Here is a 24,642-nt window from a genome sequence, read left to right as displayed (position 1 = left end):
AACTTGTAATATGCACGTTACTTCCGACACGCATAAAGAGCCGCGAAAAACCTGATATCGCTCGCGTGCAACAGTAAACACACCACTTGTAATTCAGCACAAAGTTATTTAAAATTGCATGTTCTGTCTGAATCATGGGGGAAAACATATAGGTTTCGTGTCCCTTTAAATATATTTAATAGTATGCAGCTGTTATAAGTCATTTGAAAACATTTAAAGTACTTCTTGGCCCTTTCTGGCAGCCTAGAGTTAAAATGAAATTCACTTTTTTTATTTTCAATATAAATAAGGTACCATTTTTTATTTATTTTTTTAAATATCAAGTCAATCAATTAAATTGGAATTTCTTTCAAATGAGAATATCTTTAATCAATTAGGGCTTTATTCCAATCCGTTAGAAAAACTGTGAAAGTGTTTCTCAAATTAAATGAATGGCATTCTATATAAAATGTGTTTGTTGGATAGATATGAAGTGTAAGGCGCACCAATACGTTGTAGTGAGAGAATTCAATAGCAGTATAAGTCTATCAGAAACCACTTTTTTTGGGTTTTTTTGCACAGGTTTCAGATGATTTGTTCATGTATCTTAATAAGTGGGACTTATTCTTTATGTTTAGAAATAATTTTGTCGGCTTGCTATTGTAGAATGTCGACATGCAAAGAGTTGGATGAGACCATATGTGTGACACCAACGTGCCAGCATCCTCAGTGTTGGGCGTCTTTACGAAGAATTGAGAGAGGATATCCTCATTTCAGAAGTTTGCGGTCTTACAGCACATTGTCCTCAGAAGATGACGGTATTGCACAAGTATAATAATGCTTCAGATCAGTAGGATCATAATGCATACTGTAAAATATATTATTATAATACTTTATGTTACAAAGCGCCAACATTTCTCAGTGCTTTATATGATTACGATATATATAGACAGTTATAGGGAGATTAAAGGACCCGTTAATACAGTAGATTTGCATAATCAACAAATGCATGATAAAAAGACAATGCAATAGCACTTAGGGGCCGATTTATTAACTGTCGGATGGACATGATCCGCTGTAGCGGATCGTGTCTGCCCGATATCGCTAAATGCCGACAGCATACAGCTGTCAACATTTAACATTGCACAAGCATTTCTAGTGAACTGCTTGTGCAATGCCGCCCCCTGCAGATTCGCTGCCAATCGGCCGCTAGCAGGGGGTGTCAATCATCCTGATCGTATCTGATCGGGATGATTGCTGTCCGCTGCCGGACGAGTTAACTTATGTTTCCAGCGATCTGGAAACTACGGGGGTAGATTAAATCTACCCCCTAGTCTGAACTTCAAATATGTAGTAGATTTTTTCTGACAAATTTCAAAGTTATTTATATTTCCACTCCCCTTGTATCATGTGACAGCCATCAGCCAATCACAAATGCATATACGTATATTCTGTGAATTCTTGCACATGCTCACAACTGTGCACAACTAATACTTCATTATGAATTGTTCACTCACTGCTCTGTGGCGGATGAGAGTCACATTAATTTGTTTAACAAAATACTATAATTTTATCATTTTAAAATACCATTTTTAGATGGAACATATCAGGCTTGTCCAAACTGTTTTTTAAAGGGACAGTCTAGTCAGAATTAAACCTTCATGATTCAGATAGGGCATGTAATTTGAAACAACTTTCCACTTTACTTTTATCATCATATTTGCTTTGTTCTTTTGGTATTCTTTGCTAAAAGCTAAGCCTAGGTAGGCTCAACTGATTTCTAAGCTGTTGAGGGCTGCCTCTTATCTCAGTGCATTTTGACAGTTTTTCACAGCTAGACAATGCAAGTACATGTGTGCCACATAGAGAACATTGTGCTCACTCCCGTGGAGTTATTTATGAGTCAGCACTGATTGACTAAAATGCAAGTCTGTCAAAAGAACTGAGATAAAGGGCAATCTGCAGAGGCTTGGAAACAAGGTAAAAAGTGTACAGGTAGAAAACCCTTTATCCAAACTGCTTGGGACCGAAAAAAGGTTTGGATTTTGAAATATTTGCATCTGTAAAATAGGACAGTTTGGAGAGGGGATGGAACCAAGTGTAAACAACAACATCTTATGTCATAATACAGCTTATACATGTAACCTAAAGGTAGTTTGATATTTTTATTACTCTTGTGTATAAAGTACCCCCAGAAAGACAGCACAGGACTGTAATCAGAAAGGTAATACTTGTTGTTTTAAATAAATAAACACTACTATTTGTATTTTAGAGCACAAAAAAAAAACAATAAACAAAAACCAAGGATGCAGGCAGAGAAGATTGTGACTTAGAGGCAGGGAAAAATAGTAATTATTGATTTTTTTCCCCCCAGTAAATACTAATTAAAAAGTTTGGATTTAAGAATAAGTTTGGATTTTAGAATACCAGATTTGGGAATTTGTACCTGCATTAATATAACCATGTTTGTTATGCAAAACTGGGGAATGGATAATAAAGAGATTATTTAATAATATGCACATATTACTTATACCCTATATAGATTTATATCCCTACAAAAAGTGTTGGGTAATAACTCTATCAAGATGAAGACATATTATTTTTCCTTCAACAGGTGGTCTACCTATTCTTAAAGTCATTACCCTACCGAACCTCCAGCCATCTCCCGTGGGACTAGATTCTCATCATTTACGCATTAGTTCTTCAGAAACGAGACTTGCAGGACTGAATTCACAAGCACTGTATGACCAGAACAATGAGAGTTATAAGTGCAGGTATGGTCTAGATCTGTGACGCTCTGCATACACCAACAGCCCAATCTACTAAATACAGAATAATTAAATAACTGACAAAAACACAATAAAAAAACAATGCAATAGCACTTGAATTTGAAATTAGCAGCAGCATATTTTCTAATATATTTCAAAGATAATCCAATTTTCCCTCCCCTTGTATCATGTGACAGCCATCACACTTTTGCACATTCTCAGTAAGAGCTGGAGCTTTAGAAAGTGTGCGTAGAAAAAGAATGTGCACGTTTTGATAAGGGAAGTATATTGGAAAGTTTTTTAAATTGCATACTCTATCTGAATCATGACACTTTAATTTTGTCTTTAGTGGCCCTTTAACCCCTTAGTGACCGCAGCACTTTTCAATTTCTGACCGTTTGGGACCAAGGTTATTTTTACATTTCTGCTGTGTTTGTGATTAGCTGTAATTTTCCTCATACTCATTTACTGCACCTACACATATTATATACAGTTTTTCTCGCCATTAAATGGACTTTCTAAAGATACCATTATTTTCATCATATCTTATAATTTACTATAAAAAATATATAAAATATGATGAAAAAATTAAAAAAACACACTTTTTCTAACTTTGACCCCCACAATCTGTTACACATCTACAACCACCAAAAACCACCCATGCTAAATAGTTTCTAAATTTTGTCCTGAGTTTATACATGCCCAATATTTACATGTTCTTTGCTTCTTTTTTTTTTTTTGCAAGTTATAGGGCAATAAGTACAAGTAGCACCATTTTGTTTTACAAAATTAGCGTCCCTTGACATCTATATTTTTTTTTTTAAGTAGACAACCCAAAGTATTGATCTAGGCCCATTTTGGTATATTTCATGCCACCATTTCACCGCCAAATGCGATGAAATAAAAAAAGTTGTTAACTTTTTCACAAAGTTTAGGTTTCTCACTGAAATTATTTACAAACAGCTTGTGCAATTATGGCACAAATGGTTGTAAATGCTTCTCTGGGATCCACTTTGTTCAGAAACAGACATTTATGGCTTTGACATTACTTTTTGGTAATTAGAAGGCTGCTAAATGCTGTTGCGCACCACACTTGTATTATGCCCAGCAGTGAAGGGGTTAATTAGGTAGCTTGTAGGGTTAATTTTAGCTTTAGTGTAGTTTAGTAGACAAAATCCAAAGTATTGATCTAGGCCCAGTTTAGTATATTTCATGCCACCATTTCACCGCCAAATGCGAGCAAATACAAATAATTGTTAACTTTTTCACAATTTTAGTTTTCTCACTGAAATTATTTACAAACAGCTTGTGCAATCATGGCGCAAATGGTTGTAAATGCTTCTCTGGGATCCCCTTTGTTCAGAAATAGCAGACATATATGACTTTGGCATTGCTTTTTGGTAATTAGAAGGCAGCTAAATGCCGATGTGCACCACAGTTGTATTATGCCCAGTAGTTAAGGGGTTAATTAGGTAACTTGTAGGGTTAATTTTAGCTTTAGTCTAGAGATCAGCCTCCCACCTGACACATCCCACCCCCCTGACCCCCCTCAAACAGCTCTCTTCCCTCCCCCGCCTCACACCCCAGAATTCTGCCAGTACTAAAATAAAAGGCTTTTTTTTTAATAGTTATTTCATATATATTCTGCAGTGTAGGATCCCCAACCACCCTGATCCCCTACAAACAGCTCTCTAACCCTCCTCCCTCTAGCTATTTGTCACCATCTTGGGTACTGGCAGCTTTCCCCAACACTTATTTTCCCCCTCCCTCACCCTCCTTCCCTCGCCCTCTATGAGACTCCATCACTGTAGCGGGCGGGTGCATGCACATCTCGTACGCACGCGCACGATCCCTCTGCCGGCACTCCCGGATCCAGAACTCCTCTGCAGCGATGGGCCGCCCACCCGCCTCCCTCGTATCCCTACCACGCCACCAACGATCGGCACCATTGGTTGCCTAAAAAAGGGTATTGCACAATACCTCAACATCGAGGCATCGCTGCAATACCCTGAAAGCATCTGGAAGCGATCACGATTGCTTCCAGTGCTTGAAACCCCAGAGGATGTTTCAGGCACGTCCTTGGTCCTTAACTGTATTTTTTTGTAGGACATGTCTGACACGTCCTCGGTCGCCAAGGGATTAATTGCCTCTGTTTTTCCAGCACCAACTTCACCAATACTTCCTGTGCTCACACCCATCCCACATATACTTCTTCATGAAGGGGGCAATATGTAATCAGCCAGACTGGTGCCTCTCTGGCTAAAGCTCCCCAGGCAGCTGGCTAGATAACATATTTATTAATCAGGCCATCAAGTACAATTTTTTTTCAAATTTTATAATTAAAGGGACATAATACTCATATGCTAAATCACTTGAAAGTGATGCAGCATAACTGTAAAACGTAAAGACAAGAAACTATCACCTGAGCATCTCTATGTAAAAAAGATATTTTACCTCAATATGTCTTCAGCTCACCAGAGTAAGTGCTGTGTAAACAGTTATAGTTCAGCTACTGTCCAGCTGCAGTTAAAAATAAAAACAATAGCCAATCAGCATCAGCAGTGCTAAGGTCATGCTTTCCTTTGCTGTGATCTCATGAGATTTCACTGAAATCTTGTGAGATTTCATAGTAAGCTTCTTTAAACTGAATAATGAAATAACATGACTGTGCCTGCATATGACAGATGAATGCTCCCTTCCAAGTCCTGGGACTAGTATCCTGATTGGCTACTTAAAGCCCCTTTACAATAGGGTGTGAATACTTAGGACATTTTGAGGTAAATAACTTCTTTTTTTACATAGAGATGTTTAAGTGATATTTTTCTAGTCAGCTTTTTACAGCTCTGCTACATCACTTTGAAGATCTTCAACACTTGAGTATCACGTCCCTTTAAGTAGCTTTCCATTGAATTGTAGTTTTGTAGGCTTGAATCTAGTAATAGCCCACCGGGTTCTATTACTCAATTTCTGGCAGTTTGATCTGTTAGCACGACACTGTGTTTGTTTTATCAGTTCGGACAAGTTGTTCTTCCCGGGTCTCAATTCATGTGTGGAATCAGAAGCATCAATTCGTAAATTGTCCCCCATGAAATTGCAAAAAGTAAGTATTAACTACAATTTTATTGAAAGCGAACCATAATTTCTTCTGGACAGGGTCTAATTTACATCATATAGACATGTCTTTTGTAAATTAAAATACATTTAAAGGGATAGTAAACACCTAAAATGTTATTGTTAAAAGATAGATAATCCCTTTATTTACCATTCCCCAGTTTTGCATAACCAACAAGGTTATATTATTAATATACTTTTTACCTCTGTAATTACCTCGTATCTAAGCCTCTGCAGACAGCCTCCTTATCTCAGATCTTTTGACAGACTTGCATTTCAGGCAATTAGTGCCGACTCTTAAATAACTCCACGTACATGAGCACAATGTTATTTATATAAAACACGTGAACTAACGCTCTCTAGCTGTTAAAAACTGCCAAATGCATTCAGATAAGAGGCGGACTTCAAGGTCTTAGAAATTATCTTATGAACCTACCTAGGTTTAGCTTTAAACTAAGAATAGCAAGAGAATAAAGCAAATTTGATGATCAAAGTAATTTAGAAAGTTGTTTAAAATGACATGCCCTATCTTAATCATGAAAGTTTAATTTGGACTTTACTATCCCTGTAACCATGTTTCCAACATATTGTATCTCAACGGCTTAACGGAAAAAATCAACTAAAATGTTCTATCATACATCTCAAAGAACAGCAATAAAAATTATAAATATGTACTTTTAGCTTGAAAAATGTCAGTATTTGTACATTAGTATTATCTTGACAAATCTTCGAAGGCTAGAATTAAACTTCTGGGTTCTAGTTTTAAAAATGATTCTAGGTACACAAAGGTCCTCTGTTTGAAAGTCCTTGATATCATTTTATGTTCGTTAGACAAGGCTAGGGAGGATCTTTTGGGTATATTTTTCTCTTTGCTTTTCCATGGCTCAAAATTGCCACTCGCCCAAAAAATTTGTTTATTTAGCTCTGTAATAGTTGATTATAAAATGTTGTTTGACCCATTTCTACGTACCAAACTGGGGTAGATATAGGTTACTTGCTAACTGCTTTGCATTGTCAAAATAAATATCTAACCTATAATGCACTGCTTCACTTGTAGGTTGAGGTATTGGATATCACTACATCCTCAGCAGTGTCATGTGATATAGGCAGAAGAAGACACACCCCCTTGGTCTGGGTGCCAAACTCACCGTGGAAATGCCAGCAACAGGAACAGAAAAAAGACCACCAGTAGGTATAGCGGAAGTAAAGAGGAAGGAGAAAGCAGCACTATATTCTCCTGTAGATCTATAATGGATTAGGAAACTGACATGAAGCACATTTTATAATCAAATGACCCATCACATGAAACAGGGGTCCTATGCCACATTTGGTTACAATGTAGCTTTGGTTTGGGCTCTTTTACTGCCTATCCCCAAGTATCAGAGCCCAGATGCGTAAAAGATAGGGGGTGTATTCCCCACATACACACTTATTGTCTTGGGTCTAGGGATTGCATACAGCTATCTTAAACTATGTGTGTGCAGACAATGTGCTTCTGTTCCTGGGTCCCATATATCACATATACAAGTGATATTGTTTTTTTCCGGCACGACAGAAAGAGGGCTTGTATTACAAATTGAAAGTAAACGCGAGAGCGCAATTGTGGTTTACGATAGTTGGGTTAGCGCGACTGAAAAACTTGCGTAAAGGGTAGTGAGTTAAACACAACATAAATATATTTAAATTACAGTTACACTCACATAAACACTACTTGATAAAAAATATTCATCTAAATATTTGTTTTAAAAAAAGTTATGAGGGCTCAAAGGTATATGATATATGAGAAGGTGTTTAACTGCAAAGGGCTATATTGTGTGTGTATATATATATATATATATATATATATATATATATATATACATATATACATACATACATATACATGTCTAAATATGTGTATGCATATATATATATATATAAATGATATATTTATTGTAAATACATATTTCTATATATATATACCCTATATCTGTTTATATTAATACCTATGTATCTATTCCTATAGACATACAGGTAGAACAAAGGAACATCGGAATGTAAAATATGCGCGTAAGGTGTTTCAGGTTTCCCCCTTTAGGTTTAATGCGGTGTTGGGTTAGCCAACATGAAACATTTGTAATCTTAAGGTGCTTTATTGAAATATTAAATATTAATTATTATAGAATATTAATAATTATTAAAAAATATTATAGATACTGTAAAATATTCTAAATAATCCATCTTTTTTACAGTATCTATAATTTATTATTTATTTATAATTTATTAATATTTTATATTTAATAATTCAATAATGTGCCTTAAGATTACTAATTCTTCATGTGCGCTAATCCAACATTGCATTAGACCTAAAACGCTACACCTAAAATGCCTTGCGCATATTATACATTCCTATGTTCTTCACATAGAAAAAAAATATTTATATATATATGTGATAATGTTAATGTAAAATATATATCTATATCTATATATTCTCCCCAGGACCTTTTTAATGGGTGCACCACCCTGTTGATTTTACTGATACCCTGGCTAAAATTTAAGCCAATATTAAAGTGATGGTACATTCACCATGAAACAGATTTGAAATATTTATTAAAATTAATAGGTAGGCTAATTTATTAATGCTTAGCTAATATACCGTATATCTTTATCTTTTCACTTTATTCCTGGTCTTCTAATACCCCGCTCCGGCCATCGCTATTAAAAGTAATTTTTTTCTCAATCAGTGATGTTAGCCAATGATTTGCTTAGCCATATGGCACTCATCTAAAAAAAAAAAAAAACTTTCAGATATGCGCTTATTTTGCGTTGCAAGCATGAATCCTTTATCTTGCCTTGTCTAGTGGGTGGGAGCACTCTCTATAAGTCACACAGATACAGAACAGAAAGAGAAATGGGGGTGGAGGATCCAAGGAAGAACTGCAACAAAATAAGTATTTATTTTAAAGTGTTAGGATAGTAATTTAATATAAAAAATGAGCGGTTTGGCTTAAAATAATATACATTTACTATGGACATGTTATGAAACTGTTTAATTTACTGTCACTTTAAGTTAAACTTAGGCAGCTAATATACTTTTTCAATGCTAAATACATTTTTGTTAAATAATGCAATTAATTTGTATTTTGGATAGTAATGTTTTTAAATAATTTTACAAAGTACAGTATTACACTGTCTGCTTCATAATGGAACCCGGATGGTAAAATATTCTGTGGAGAACACTGATATGCAATACAACGGGCCGCTCTTTAAAAGGAGGGAGTCATATGCCCAGGTGGTATCCTCTTACCGTGATAACCTTTTAGAACCATAAGAATATGGAACCACATCAGGCGGGTGGGGTATCCCCAATGTTACCCCCCACAATTCATAAATAAACTTTAGACCCCTAACAATGACAAATACCTCTCAATTATGTTTCTATTCTGGGGGTTCAAATGCTTTTTGAGAAGCCTTTAATAGCCTCTCACCAGAATAATATATCATAAGACCCAACTTTTGAAAGAGTGAGGTTTTGCGATTCAAATAAAGGGTTTCATGTTGTTATAGCTATGAAGTGGTCACCATAGTAAGAATGATATCCTGGCAGTGACCACTAGACTCATTTTGTTGTGCTGTTGATGTTAGGGCCTAAATATCGTTAGTTGTCTGAACTAATTAAAGGACCATTAAACTTAACATTTCAACAACGCATAAAATGTTCAATTATTGCAAGTGATACATTATTGCAATAGACATTCATTATTTATTTTGCAGCCTTTTGTTGTAAAATACATCTAAAAATATGTTTGTTTCACTTTCTCCCAGGGAGGCTTGGGTTAATACTTTTAGCCAATTTATTTGAGCTTTTGTTTAATTTTCCCTCCTTCCCTAAGCTTCTATGGTGTTCCATGCTTTTAAAAGGTGGATTGTCAGTTTTGCATCAACAATCATGAAAAGGAAATCATTCTTTGCAATAGTAACCAAGTTGAATCAGTGCTAAACCACCTTGTGACAGACCCTTCTGTCAGGACTGAAAGAGTTAACTGTGTTTAGCTTTAAGAATCTAATTTCTAAAGACAGGTTTTCTGGCCTCAGCTATTGTGTGCTATAATTACATTTAAGTAATAAACAGGCCATTGTTTAATCACCCTCAGAGAACAGACGCTAGGTGATAAGACAAGCCAAATGTGTTTAAGTTGTTATCTGCCTAAGTAAAGTATTTAAGTAATATAATTCTATTGTATCATGTCAAGGGCGCTTCTCCCTTTTATCTAATGTACAACATTCTTTCAACCCCCATCTGAGGGGGGGTCAAAAACCTGTATAAATCTGTGTGCTGCCTTCAAATAAAGTTGTCATTCTGTTTTAAACCTGAAACTGGCTGGGTTGTGAATTGCTGATTGTCTATGCAGGACATTGTTCATCTGGGGTTAACCCTTGGTACACAGTTGGTACCGTAACATTGGTGGCAAGCGACGGAATGAACCTTATCGCCCAGAAGAGCAACTACACAAGCCAGTAACCTCAGGAAGAGGGGGATTATTACAATACTGACTAAGATGGAAAGAGTACCAGGGACAGAAGGAACCAATGGGCCCAGCATATCAGACAGAACCCCTGAAGAAGCAAGCTTTGATCGGGCGGTTAAAATAAGACTGGCATATTATGGCCCCAACCCATCTGCCGAAATTATCGACCGGGTCATAGCAGCTGTGGAGGCCAACCTACTTCGCCAAAGCGGCGCTGCAGCAGCCCAAGTCACAGCAACCCCAGTGGAAAAGGGAAAAGTAAATTTTGCAGCTTTTAAAAACTTCCTGGAAACAGAAGGAGAGATTGATGGGTACCTTGCAGATTTTGAGAGGCAATGTGCACTACACAAGGTACCCGCAGAGGACTGGGTCACGATATTATCCGGAAAATTATCCGGCCGGGCCAGTGAGGCTTTTCGGGCCATTCCAGATGAGGAAGTCGGGGATTATAATACTGTAAAAGAGGCTCTGCTCTCCAGGTATGCGGTTACACCGGAGGCATACCGGAGGCGGTTCAGAGACACTGTTAAATTGGCTGGTGATTCCTACCTTGAGTGGGCATGTAAGGTGCACCGCACAGCAGCTCACTGGATAGCGGGGTGCCAAGCCGTATCTGGGGAAGAGGTGCTGCAGCTATTCCTGTTGGAACATTGCTTCGACAAGTTACCCGCAGGAGTTCGAGAGTGGGTTCGGGACCGTAAACCCTCCACCCTGCATGAAGCGGCTCGCTTGGCAGATGAGTATACGGATGCCCGCAAACTGGACACTGCTACCACTAAGCCCCCTGCCAGAGTGGAGTACAGACCCCCAGTCACCCCAGCACCTGCCAGTTACCAACCCCCAGCACACCGCTATACCACACGGTCTCGGGCCACGAACTACCCTCAGAGAGCCTGGTTCAATTCGCGGGGCTACTCACAACCTATTCGGTGCTTTGGATGTAAGCAACTAGGGCACAAAAGACCAGAGTGTCCCCTAAACGCAGCGAACCAAGCACAGTCCTGGAGAAGACCCGCTAGCGGAATCCCACGTAATCCTCAGCCTGCGGCCCGCTATGTAGAGGCGCAAGAATGCTGGGGCATCCTACATGAGGCAGACCTTGTGCAAGCTGCCCACCGGAATAACCGGCAACTGGTTAAAGTGAATGGGAAGGAGGTCAGTGGTCTACGGGATACTGGTGCTACCATGACCTTGCTTCGAAAGAACTTGGTGTCTGAGAAACAGCACACAGGAGACAGTGTGGCTGTGAGGGTAGCAGGGGGCACTGTGTTCCGCCTACCTGTTGCCAGGGTACATTTGGATTGGGGAGTGGGCGCTAGACCTGTGAATGTGGGGGTCATGAAGGATTTACCAGCTGATGTTCTCCTTGGAAATACCTTGGTCCCCCTTGTTTCTGCCTACGCTCCTATGGGTCCCGCTGATGTTAACCCTGTGACTACCCGTGCCCAGATCCGTGCAGCAGAAACTGCCCCCCCTGCTGCTAAGCCCCAGGACGCTGAGCTCAGTAAATCTCTGTCCGCTATTGATACGTGGAAGTCCCGTTACAATGCGCTGATGAAGGAGAAGAGTCACGTAGAGGATGAAATGGTCACGTTAAATAATCATGTAACAGTGCTAGCGGGAGAGAAGAGGAGTGCAGAGGGAAAAGCACGTTTAGAACAGGAATCTCTGCTAGACAGGCTGCACCGACAGACTACAGAAAACACCAGCTTGAGAGTGGAACATGAAACATTAAAGACAAACTTAGTGACACTGGAGGAGAAGCTGACGCTGGCTCATAGTGAGGTGCAGCAACTCAAGGGCACCCTATGTCAGTATGAAGGGATTGTGGATACCTATAAAGAGCAGGTACAGAAAACTCGTAAAGAAGCTGATGAGATTTTGAAGGACTGTTTAGCCCTAGTCTGGGCACTGAAGAAGTTGAACCCTTGTTTGTATGGACAGGAATTCTCTCTCATAACGGGAATACAAATGGATTGTCCCAGCAAACTGACATGCCTACCACCCCTTAGTCCGGTCATCCCCAGGTTGACCCGCAAAAGGGTCAAGCCGGGTCTGCCGGAGTGTTCCACAAGGGGGGAGCTATGTGACAGACCCTTCTGTCAGGACTGAAAGAGTTAACTGTGTTTAGCTTTAAGAATCTAATTTCTAAAGACAGGTTTTCTGGCCTTAGCTATTGTGTGCTATAATTACATTTAAGTAATAAACAGGCCATTGTTTAATCACCCTCAGAGAACAGACGCTAGGTGATAAGACAAGCCAAATGTGTTTAAGTTGTTATCTGCCTAAGTAAAGTATTTAAGTAATATAATTCTATTGTATCATGTCAAGGGCGCTTCTCCCTTTTATCTAATGTACAACATTCTTTCAACCCCCATCTGAGGGGGGGTCAAAAACCTGTATAAATCTGTGTGCTGCCTTCAAATAAAGTTGTCATTCTGTTTTAAACCTGAAACTGGCTGGGTTGTGAATTGCTGATTGTCTATGCAGGACATTGTTCATCTGGGGTTAACCCTTGGTACACAGTTGGTACCGTAACACACCTTAAAGGGACAGTTCACCCAAAAAATGTCTCCCCTTTAAATTATTCCCAATGATCCTTTTAACCTGCTAGAGTGTATTAAATTTCAGCATTTGAAATAGCTGATTTAGCTTGTGGTATCGCCACCTACACTGAACAAATTAATACTGGAGTATAGGCTATTGAATAGCCTAAGTATACACAGCCAGCAGAAGAGATTACACTCTCAGTGGGATGCAGGATAGTTAAGTAATAAAATGATCATTTTCCATTTCTATATATTGAGCTTTGGTGTTCCAGCCAAATAAAAGATAAGGAAGCAAGTCTGTTTACACAAACTTAGAACATAATGAGATCTGATATCACCTTTAAAGGGATACTGAACCCAATTTTTTTCTTTTGTAATTCAGATAGAACATGCCATTTTAAGCAACTTTCTAATTTACTCCTATTATCAATTTTTCTTCGTTCTCTTGCTATCATTATTTGAAAAAGAAGGCATCTAAGCTTTTTTTTTGGATTCAGTACTCTGGACAGCACTTTTGTATTGGTGGATGAATTTATCCACCAATCAGCAAGGACAACCCAGGTTGTTCACCAAAAATGGGCCGGCATCTAAACTTACATTCTTGCATTTCAAATAAAGATACCAAGAGAATGAAGAAAATTTGATAATAGGAGTAAATTAGAAAGTTGCTTAAAATTTAATTCTCAATCTGAATCACGAAAGAACATTTTTGGGTACAGTGTCCCTTTAAGTTCAACCCATTGTAATAGGCTGTGGTTTTAAAGCACAAAATCAGCTACTTCATATACACAAATAAGCATGAAAATGGAATTTCGCAAATATTTTATACTCTGCAGTTGGTATAACAAGTCATTTAAAATACATTAATGGAAAAACAATTTTACAGTGTACTGTCCCTTTAAGGGAATACAAGACGGCAGGCTACCCCAGTCTGCACATGTGCAAACAGAGTTTGTGCTATATCTGAATGTTAGTTTGTGATTGGTTAGCAGAGATTCTTTTGTTCTGGAAACAGGGAAATCAGTTAAAAGAACAAACATAAAACAATATACTGATTTGACAAAATAAAGCTGCAGTTTTCATTGCAATATTATTCTTATATATGAAGGTTTATAATCATATAGTTTACAATTTCTGTTTAGTGTCCCTTTAAATACATTATCATCTTTTTGCTTTCTTTTTGTGTTTCACAAACTATCTTTTTTTTTCTTTGAAAACTGTTAGTAGATATAGTTAAAGACCACTCTTTAGAGAATTTGTAAGAATTATTCATTATTTCACTGAGAACAAAACAACCTGCTTCCTGGTATTCATTTGTAAGTGCTTTAGGAGGACAATTTTCATACATTTACATTTATAGGCAAATTCATTTTAAGTTTATAAAATCAAAATTGCTTATATTAAACTAAAATGCATTTAGTTTTGAGGTTTAAATCTCTTTAAAAACCCAAAATGTTTCTTTCATGATTCAGACAGAACATACAATTTTAGAAAAGTTTCTAATTTACTTCTATTATCAAATTTGCTTCGCTCTCATGTTATTCTTTGTTTAAGAGATATCTAGATAGGCAGCGTGCACATGTTTAGAACGCTACATGACAGGAAATAGTGCTGCCATCTAGTGCTCTTGCTAATGTATAACATTGTTCTATAACTGCTGCCATCTAGTGCTCTTGCTAACGTATAACATTGTTCTATAACTGCTGCCCTCTAGTGCTCTTGCTAATGTATAACATTGTTCTATAACTGCTGCCCTCTAGTGCTCTTGCTAATGTATAACATTGTTCTATAACTGCTGCCATCTAGTGCTCTTGCTAATGTATAACATTGTTCTATAACTGCTGCCATCTAGTGCTCTTGCTAACGTATAACATTGTTCTATAACTGCTGCCCTCTAGTGCTCTTGCTAATGTATAACATTGTTCTATAACTGCTGCCCTCTAGTGCTCTTGCTAATGTATAACATTGTTCTATAACTGCTGCCATCTAGTGCTCTTGCTAATGTATAACATTGTTCTATAACTGCTGCCATCTAGTGTTCTTGCTAACGTATAACATTGTTCTATAACTGCTGCCATCCAGTGCTCTTGCTAATGTATAACATTGTTCTATAACTGCTGCCCTCTAGTGCTCTTGCTAATGTATAACATTGTTCTATAACTGCTGCCATCTAGTGCTCTTGCTAACGTATAACATTGTTCTATAACTGCTGCCCTCTAGTGCTCTTGCTAATGTATAACAGTGTTCTATAACTGCTGCCCTCTAGTGCTCTTGCTAATGTATAACATTGTTCTATAACTGCTGCCATCTAGTGCTCTTGCTAATGTATAACATTGTTGAAAAACTACTGCCATTTAGTGCTGCAGACACGTGCACACTCCTTAGCTTACAATCCTGTTTTGCAACAAAGGATATCAAGAAAACAAAGATAATTTGATAATAGAAGTAAATTGGAACACTGTTTAAATTGTTATGCTCTATTTTAGTCGTTAAATAAGAAATGTGGGTTTTATGTCCCTTTAAAGGAGTGTCCAAAGAACAGTGACAAAATGCTCTAATCAAACAGTTGATTTTCTTATTGATCTGTTGTTTAAACACATACTTTAAAGGCATAGTCTAGTCAAAATTAAACTTTCATGACTCAGATAGAGCTTGCAATTTTAAGCAACTTTCTAATTTACTCCTTCTCTTGGTGTTTTTATTTTAAAAAGATGGAATATAAGCTTAGAAGCTGGCCCATTTTTGGTTCAGCACCTGGATAGCGCTTGCTGATTGGTGTCTAAATGTAGCCATCCAATCAGCAAGCGCTACCCATATGCTGAACTAAAAATTGGCTGGCTTCTAAGCTTACTTTCCAGCTTTTTAAAATAAAGATATCAAGAGAATTAAGAACATTTGATAATAGGAGTAAATTTGAAAATTGCTTAAAATTGCATGCTCTATCTGAATCATGAAAGTTTATTTTTGACTAGACTATCCCTTTAAGTCAGCTCCAAGCTGAATATGACCAAAGAGCTTATGAGGGGCCCTATATGTGCATATCCTCCAGCCACCGTCCACATTCAGCTCAAGAGAAGAGCATTGGTCTGGACCGTCTGGAGCTGACTTAAAGGGACATTATACACTTTGAGATGGTAATATAAAATGATAAATCATATATAGAAAAACTCTGCAATACACTTTCATTATTTTTTTTTGTCCACTTTTCCTGTTCTGAAATTGTGAGCTTTTCACTTCCTGCTAGAAATAAAAGTGCAGAACACTGTTATATTCCACACAGCCATTGGCCGCTACACATTTCAGTGATCTATTTATAACTGTCCCTAATTGGCCACAGCAGAGAAGGTAACTTAAGTTACAACATGGCAGCTCCCATTGTTTTATAGACATTAAAACTTATTTTGTCAATATTTAAAAAGCTAATGATATAATATTACAAAGTATTACACTACCCTAACCCGGTTATTTTATATTAATATCTCATGGCTGGCAAAATTTTCTGTGGAGAACACTGTATTTCATAACACAATTTTCCCTTTTCATTGTTTAGAGAGGAACCTTCTAAAGTTCGGATTAAAGACCTCGTCTTTCAAACTTTTTTCTCTGAAGATACAAAGAGAGAGGTTTTGTCAGGGGTAAGTGATTCACTGGCAGTCATAGGAAAGAAAGCAGAGGGCCTAGGCTATGCTAATAATATAATATTATATAATCACTCTTAGCTCATACCATTTAAAGAGACACAATACAAGTACGTCTTTCATGTACTAAGTAAAATAACTTAAAGTTAAAGGGACACTGAACCCAAATTTTTTCTTTCGTGATTCAGATAGAGCATGCGATTTTAAGCAACTTTCTAATTTACTCATATTATCAATTTTTCTTTATTCTCTTGCTATCTTTATTTGAAAAAGAAGACATCAAAGCTATTTTGGTTCAGACTCTGGACAGCACTTGTTTATTGGTGAGTGAATTTATCTACCAATCAGCAAGAACAACCCAGGTTGTTCGCCAAAAATGGGCCGGCATCTAAACTTACATTCTTGCATTTTAAATAAAGATACAAAGAGAATGAAGAAAATTTGATAATAGGAGTAAATTAGAAAGTTGCTTAAAATTGCATGCTCTATCTGAATCATGAAAGAAAAAATTTGGGTTCAGTGTCCCTTTAATTGGATATTAAACAAAAACAATGTATTTAATGATTCAGATAGAACATGTAATTTTAAGCAACTTTCTAATTTACTCCTATTATCAATTTTTCTTTGTTCTCTTGATATCTTTATTTTAAAAGTAGGAATTTAAAGCTTAGGAGCCAGCCCGTTTTAGTTTCATCACCCTAGATAGCGCTTGCTTATTGGTGGCTACATTTAGCAAACCAACAAATAAGCATAACCCAGGTTCTCAACCAAAAATGGTCCAGCTCTTAAGCTTTACATTCCTGCTTTTTAGATGAATACATTTTATTTTTGTTGTGTGTATCCAAAAGAGTATAATTTAAATATATTAAGGGGAAATTAACCCCAAAAGTTTTCTGTCACGATTCAGACAGAGCATACAATTTTAAACAACTTTCTAATTTACTTCTATAATCAAATTTTCTTCGTTCTCTTGGTATCTTTTGTTCAAAAGCAGGGATGTAATTTCATGAGCATGCAGCTGTCTGGAGCAGTTCTGCAAGCCTTGTTTGCAATATTAGCAAGAGCACTAGATGGAAGCACTACCGGTATTTGTGCTTTGGACACCTAACTAGGTATCTCTTCAACAAAGAATATCATAGGAACAAAGCAAATTTGATAATAGAAGTAAATTGGAAACTTTTTTTAAAATTGAATGCTGTGTCAGAATCTTTAAACAAAGAATAACTGCTTGTTGCTCATCAACCTGCATGATCGTGGTCTCTGAGAAGACCAGACACTGAGTACTTGTAATCATATCAGCTGTAGTATCAGAGGGAAAAACCACAGTATGAGGCAAAATAAATGTTACATTTGAAAATCACTGCAGTGTATGTTGCCGGAAAATAAGCATGTGCAGAATGCATGTGTATGTGACCTACAGTAGATTTGCATAATCAACAAATGCATGATAAAAAGACAATGCAATAGCACTGAGGAGCCGAATTATCAATGTCTGTCTGACATGATACGCTGTATCGTATCATGTCCGACAGACATAGCTCAATGCCGACAGCATACGCTGTCTGCATTTAACATTGCACAAGCAGTTCTGGTGCACTGCTTGTGCAATGCCGCCCCCTGCAGATTCACGGCCGCTAGCAGGGGGTGTCAATCAACCCAATCGTATAGGATCGGATTGATTGCTGTCCGCCACTCAGAGCAGGCGGAACAGTTAAGGAGCAGCGGTCTTAAGACTGCTGCTTCATAACTGCTGTTTCCGGCGAGCCTTCAAGCTCACGCGGAAAACATAATTTATGCTTACCTGATAAATTTATTTCTCTTGTAGTGTATCCAGTCCACGGATCATCCATTACTTGTGGGATATTCTCCTTCCCAACAGGAGTTGCAAGAGGATCACCCACAGCAGAGCTGCTATATAGCTCCTCCCCTCACAGCCATATCCAGTCATTCAACCGAAACAAGCCGAGAAAGGAGAAACCATAGGGTGCAGTGGTGACTGTAGTTTAATTGAAATTTAGACCTGCCTGAAAAAGACAGGGCGGGCCGTGGACTGGATACACTACAAGAGAAATAAATGTATCAGGTAAGCATAAATTATGTTTTCTCTTGTTAAGTGTATCCAGTCCACGGATCATCCATTACTTGTGGGATACCAATACCAAAGCTAAAGTACACGGATGATGGGAGGGACAAGGCAGGAACTTAAACGGAAGGAACCACTGCCTGTAGAACCTTTCTCCCAAAAACAGCCTCCGAAGAAGCAAAAGTATCAAATTTGGAAAATTTGGAAAAGGTATGAAGCGAAGACCAAGTCGCAGCCTTGCAAATCTGTTCAACAGAGGCCTCATTTTTAAAGGCCCAGGTGGAAGCCACAGCTCTAGTAGAATGAGCTGTAATCCTTTCAGGAGGCTGCTGTCCAGCAGTCTCATAGGCTAAACGGATTATACTCCGAAGCCAAAAAGAAAGAGAGGTTGCCGAGGCCCTTTGACCTCTCCTCTGTCCAGAGTAAACAACAAACAGGTTAGATGTTTGACGAAAATCTTTAGTAGCCTGTAAGTAAAACTTCAAGGCACGGACCACGTCTAGATTATGCAAAAGACGTTCCTTCTTTGAAGAAGGATTAGGACATAATGATGGAACAACAATCTCTTGATTGATATTCTTGTTAGAAACCACCTTAGGTAAAAACCCAGGTTTTGTACGCAGAACTACTTTATCTGAATGAAAGATCAGATAAGGAGAATCACAATGTAAGGCAGATAACTCCGAGACTCTTCGAGCCGAGGAAATAGCCATCAGAAAAATAACTTTCCATGATAGAAGTTTGATATCAATAGAATGAAGGGGTTCAAACGGAACCCCTTGAAGAACTTTAAGAACCAAGTTTAAGCTCCACGGAGGAGCAATAGGTTTAAACACAGGCTTAATTCTAACTAAAGCCTGACAAAATGCCTGAACGTCTGGAACTTCTGCCAGACGCTTGTGTAAGAGAATAGACAGAGCAGAAATCTGTCCCTTTAAAGAACTAGCTAATAATCCTTTGTCCAAACCCTCTTGGAGGAAGGACAATATCCTAGGAATCCTAACCCTACTCCATGAGTAATTCTTGGATTCACACCAATGAAGATATTTACGCCATATCTTGTGGTAAATCTTCCTGGTGACAGGCTTTCGTGCCTGTATTAAGGTATCAATTACTGACTCAGAGAAGCCACGCTTTGATAGAATCAAGCGTTCAATCTCCATGCAGTCAGTCTCAGAGAAAGTAGATTCGGATGATTTTAAGGACCTTGTATTAGAAGGTCTTGTCTCAGAGGCAGAGTCCATGGTGGAGAGGATGACATGTCCACTAGGTCTGCATACCAGGTCCTGCGTGGCCACGCAGGCGCTATCAATATCACCGATGCTCTCTCCTGTCTGATTTTGGCAATCAGACAAGGGAGCAGAGGAAACGGTGGAAACACATAAGCCAGGTTGAAGAACCAGGGCGCTGCTAGAGCATCTACCAGTGCCGCCTCTGGGTCCCTGGACCTGGATCCGTAACAATGAAGCTTGGCGTTCTGGCGAGACGCCATGAGATCCAATTCTGGTTTGCCCCAACGGAGAACCAATTGAGCAAACACCTCCGGATGGAGTTCCCACTCCCCCGGATGAAAAGTCTGACGACTTAGAAAATCTGCCTCTCAGTTCTCTATACCTGGGATATGGATCGCTGACAGGTGGCAAGAGTGAGTCTCTGCCCAGCGAATTATCTTGGAGACTTCTGACATCGCTAGGGAACTCCTTGTTCCCCCTTGATGGTTGATGTAAGCCACAGTCGTGATGTTGTCCGACTGAAATCTGATGAACCTCAGTGTTGTTAACTGAGGCCAAGCTAGAAGAGCATTGAATATTGCTCTTAACTCCAGAATATTTATTGGGAGGAGTTTCTCCTCCTGAGTCCATGAACCCTGAGCCTTCAGGGAGTTCCAGACTGCACCCCAACCTAGAAGGCTGGCATCTGTTGTTACAATTGTCCAATCTGGTCTGCGAAAGGTCATACCCTTGGACAGATGGACCCGAGATAACCACCAGAGAAGAGAATCTCTGGTTTCCTGATCCAGATTTAGTAGAGGGGACAAATCTGTGTAATCCCCATTCCACTGACTGAGCATGCATAATTGCAGCGGTCTGAGATGCAGGCGCGCAAATGGCACTATGTCCATCGCCGCTACCATTAAGCCGATTACTTCCATGCACTGAGCCACCGTGGGGCGCGGAATGGAGTGAAGAACACGGCAAGCATTTAGAAGTTTTGATAACCTGGACTCCGTCAGGTAAATTTTAATTTCTATAGAATCTATTAGAGTCCCTAGGAAGGAAACCCTTGTGAGAGGAGATAGAGAACTCTTTTCTTCGTTCACTTTCCACCCATGCGACCTCAGGAATGCCAGAACTATCTCTGTATGAGACTTGGCAATTTGAAAACTTGACGCCTGTATCAGGATGTCGTCTAGGTAAGCAGCCACCGCTATGCCTCGCGGTCTTAGTGAGCCCAGAACCTTTGTAAAAATTCTTGGGGCTGTAGCCAATCCGAATGGAAGAGCTACAAATTGGTAATGCCTGTCTAGAAAGGCAAACCTCAGGAACTGATGATGATTTTTGTGAATCGGAATGTGAAGGTAGGCATCCTTTAAGTCCACTGTGGTCATGTACTGACCCTTTTGGATCATGGGTAAAATGGTTCGAATAGTTTCCATCTTGAATGATGGAACTCTGAGGAATTTGTTTAGGATCTTTAGATCCAAAATTGGTCTGAAGGTTCCCTCTTTTTTGGGAACCACAAACAGATTTGAATAAAACCCCTGTCCTTGTTCCGTCCGCGGAATTGGATGGATCACTCCCATTACAAGGAGGTCTTGTACACAGCTTAGGAATGAGTCGGCATAACTTCCCTCTCGACAGACCCCTCTGGTGACAATTCTCTTATAGATAAAGACTGATCTTTACTGTTTAAGGTGAAATCAATACATTTAGTACACATTCTCCTATGGGGCTCCACCATGGCTTTTAAACATAATGAACAAGTAGTGTCCTCTGTGTCAGACATGTTTGTACAGACCACCAATGAGACTAGCAAGCTTGGAAAACACTTTAAATCAAGTTAACAAGCAATATAAAAAAACGTTACTGTGCCTTTAAGAGAAACAAATTTTGACAAAATTTGAAATAACAGTGAAAAAAGGCAGTTACACTAACGAAATTTTTACAGTGTATGTAACAAGTTAGCAGAGCATTGCACCCACTTGCAAATGGATGATTAACCCCTTAATACCAAAAACGGAATAATAAATGACAAAAACGTTTTTAAACACAGTCACAACAACTGCCACAGGTCTACTGTGGTTGTTACCCTCCTCAAACACCACTTTGAAGCCTTTTGAGCCCTTCAGAGATGTCCTGTATCATGCAGAAGGAAGCTGAGTGTCTCTGTCTGTAAATCTAGCTGCGCAGAAAAGCGCTAAAATAGGCCCCTCCCACTCATATTACAACAGTGGAAAGCCTCAGGAAACTGTTTCTAGGCAAAAATCAAGCCAGCCATGTGGAAAAAAACTATGCCCCAATAAGTTTTTGTCACCAAACATATATAAAAACGATTAACATGACAGAAAACGTTTTATATTACATTTTTATAAGAGTATGTATCTCTGTTAATAAGCCTGATACCAGTCGCTATCACTGCATTTAAGGCTTAACTTACATTAATCCGGTATCAGCAGCATCTTTCTAGCAAATTCCATCCCTAGAAATATTTTAACTGCACATACCTTATTGCAGGAAAACCTGCACGCCATTCCCCCTCTGAAGTTACCTCACTCCTCAGAATATGTGAGAACGGCAGTGGATCTTAGTTACTTCTGCTAAGATCATAGAAATCACAGGCAGATTCTTCTTCTAATGCTGCCTGAGATAAAAACAGTACACTCCGGTACTATTTGAAAATAACAAACTTTTGATTGAAGTTAAAAAACTAACTATAATACACCACTCTCCTCTTACTACGTCCATCTTTGTTGAGAGTTGCAAGAGAATGACTGGATATGGCTTTGAGGGGAGGAGCTATATAGCAGCTCTGCTGTGGGTGATCCTCTTGCAACTTCCTGTTGGGAAGGAGAATATCCCACAAGTAATGGATGATCCGTGGACTGGATACACTTAACAAGAGAAATAGGGGCATCAAGGGCCATTTGGCCCTTGATAAATCGGCCCCTTAGTGTGAACTCTAAATGAGTAGTAGATTTTTTCCGACAAATTTTAAAGTTATGTCTATTTCCACTCCTCCTGTATCCTGTGACAGCCATCAGCCAATCACAAATGCCTATACATATATTCTGTGAATTCTTGCACATGCTCAGTAAGAGCTGGTGACTCAAAAAGTGTAAATATAAAAAACCTGTGCTCATTTTATTAATGGAAGTAAATTGGAAAATTGTTTAAAATTGTATGCTGTATCTGAATCATGAAAGTTTAATTTGACTTGAGTGTCCTTTTAAAGAAGCATTAGACAGTTGTTGGGTCACACCCTGTGTGTTCTGGGTTTGGGGAGATGATGTGGTTATTTATAAATTATTGTCAACTAAATAATTCTTGCAAATTTTATCATTTAGCTTCAAAGCAAAAAAAACAAGAAAGTCCCAACAGGGGGAAACCCACATAACGCGTCTATTGCTCACTCGACTATCAAAAAACACTCAAAGATGCCTACAAGGTACAGACAAAGAAATCAGTCCGTGAAAACATTCTGACATATTCTAACATCTTTATATTAGTTTTTTAAATTAATGTTGTTTACAAAACCTTTTATTAAAGGGACATGAAATCCAAAAAAAATATTTTGTGACTCAGACAGAACAAACCTTTTAAAGTTTCCAATTTACTTCTATTATCAAATTTGCTTCGTTCCCATGGTATTATGTGTTGAAGAGATACCTAGGTAGGCATCTGCAGTACCACATGGCAGGAAATAGTGCTGCCATCTAGTGCTCTTGCAAATGGATAACATTCTTGCAAAACTGCTGCCATATAGTGCTCCAGAAATGGGACGTCTCCTAAGCATACGTCCCTGCTTTTCAACAAAAGACACCAAGAGAACAAAGAAAAAATGATCATAGAAGTAAATTAGAAAGTTGTTTAAAATCGCATGCTCTGTCTAAATTGTGAAAACTCAATTGTGGGTTTCATATCCCTTTAATATTAATTTAAATAAATATACTGTTAAAGGTTCTTTTTCTTTGTTTTCAGTTTTAAGAAGGAACAGACTGAAGAGCTATCAAACGATAAACAAAGATTTAGTGGTCACAACCCAGACAAAAACTTGCTAACATCACCAGCTCGTCATGACCGTCTTCTGGAGAATCGACGTATGGTTTTATATGATACCAAGGTGAGGCACCAGCAGTGTCCAGCAAGACAAGACACAAGCCCATTATACAAACTGGACAAAAAGGTAAGAGGCATTGAAGGGTGTGTGTCTATGGCAACCAACAGGATAATTCACTGTTTTGTGTGTTAGAAACAAATCTGGCTCCTAATATTATTGGGTTGGTTCCTAGATTTTGAATAATTTGTCAAGCTCTTTATTAAACCTTCACTAACAAGTATATTTATCTTGTAGTATTTACAAAGTCTGGACCAGGAAGAAGTAGATTTGGACAGTATTAAGAACCAGTACTACTTGTGGAAGAAATACGCAGACCAGGCCCAACTCCATGGCAAAATTAAGGTACCAGGTAAGTTTTAGATAAATACAATCACATACTTGTAAAACGGTACCATTCATAATAATAGCTTATAACCATAGGAACAAAGTATAGGATACGTATTATGAGAAAACAAACAAGAGGGACAATAGTGGACCATAAATCATAAGGAGCATGCGTAAAGTGACACTAAATCCAATTTTGTTCTTTAATGATTCAGATAGAGCAGCAATTTTAAGCAACTTTCTAATTTACTCCTATAAACAATTTTTATTCGTTCTCTTGCTATCTTAATGTAAAATGCAGGAGTGTAAAGCTTAGGAGCCGGCCCATTTTAGGTTCAGAACCTG

General features: G+C 38.4%; 1 protein-coding gene across 1 annotated transcript in view; it reads left to right on the top strand.

Moving 5' to 3' along the window:
- Nucleotides 1-646: 646 nt before the first annotated feature.
- Nucleotides 647-24,642, top strand: part of C12H9orf43 (chromosome 12 C9orf43 homolog) — a 40,204-nt gene continuing 16,208 nt past the window's right edge. Inside the window, exons 1-8 of the mRNA XM_053695438.1 lie at nt 647-797; nt 2,594-2,753; nt 5,760-5,847; nt 6,916-7,046; nt 16,466-16,550; nt 23,201-23,301; nt 23,835-24,039; nt 24,208-24,322. Coding sequence (XP_053551413.1) covers nt 647-797; nt 2,594-2,753; nt 5,760-5,847; nt 6,916-7,046; nt 16,466-16,550; nt 23,201-23,301; nt 23,835-24,039; nt 24,208-24,322 — 1,036 coding nt within the window. The remainder of the gene's footprint in view (nt 798-2,593; nt 2,754-5,759; nt 5,848-6,915; nt 7,047-16,465; nt 16,551-23,200; nt 23,302-23,834; nt 24,040-24,207; nt 24,323-24,642) is intronic.

The sequence above is a fragment of the Bombina bombina genome, chromosome 12 (genome assembly GCF_027579735.1).
Source record: "Bombina bombina isolate aBomBom1 chromosome 12, aBomBom1.pri, whole genome shotgun sequence".
In the NCBI taxonomy this organism is placed as follows: domain Eukaryota; kingdom Metazoa; phylum Chordata; class Amphibia; order Anura; family Bombinatoridae; genus Bombina; species Bombina bombina.
The sequence above is the reverse complement of the archived record's forward strand: the minus strand, read 5'-3'. Positions and strand labels throughout refer to the sequence as shown.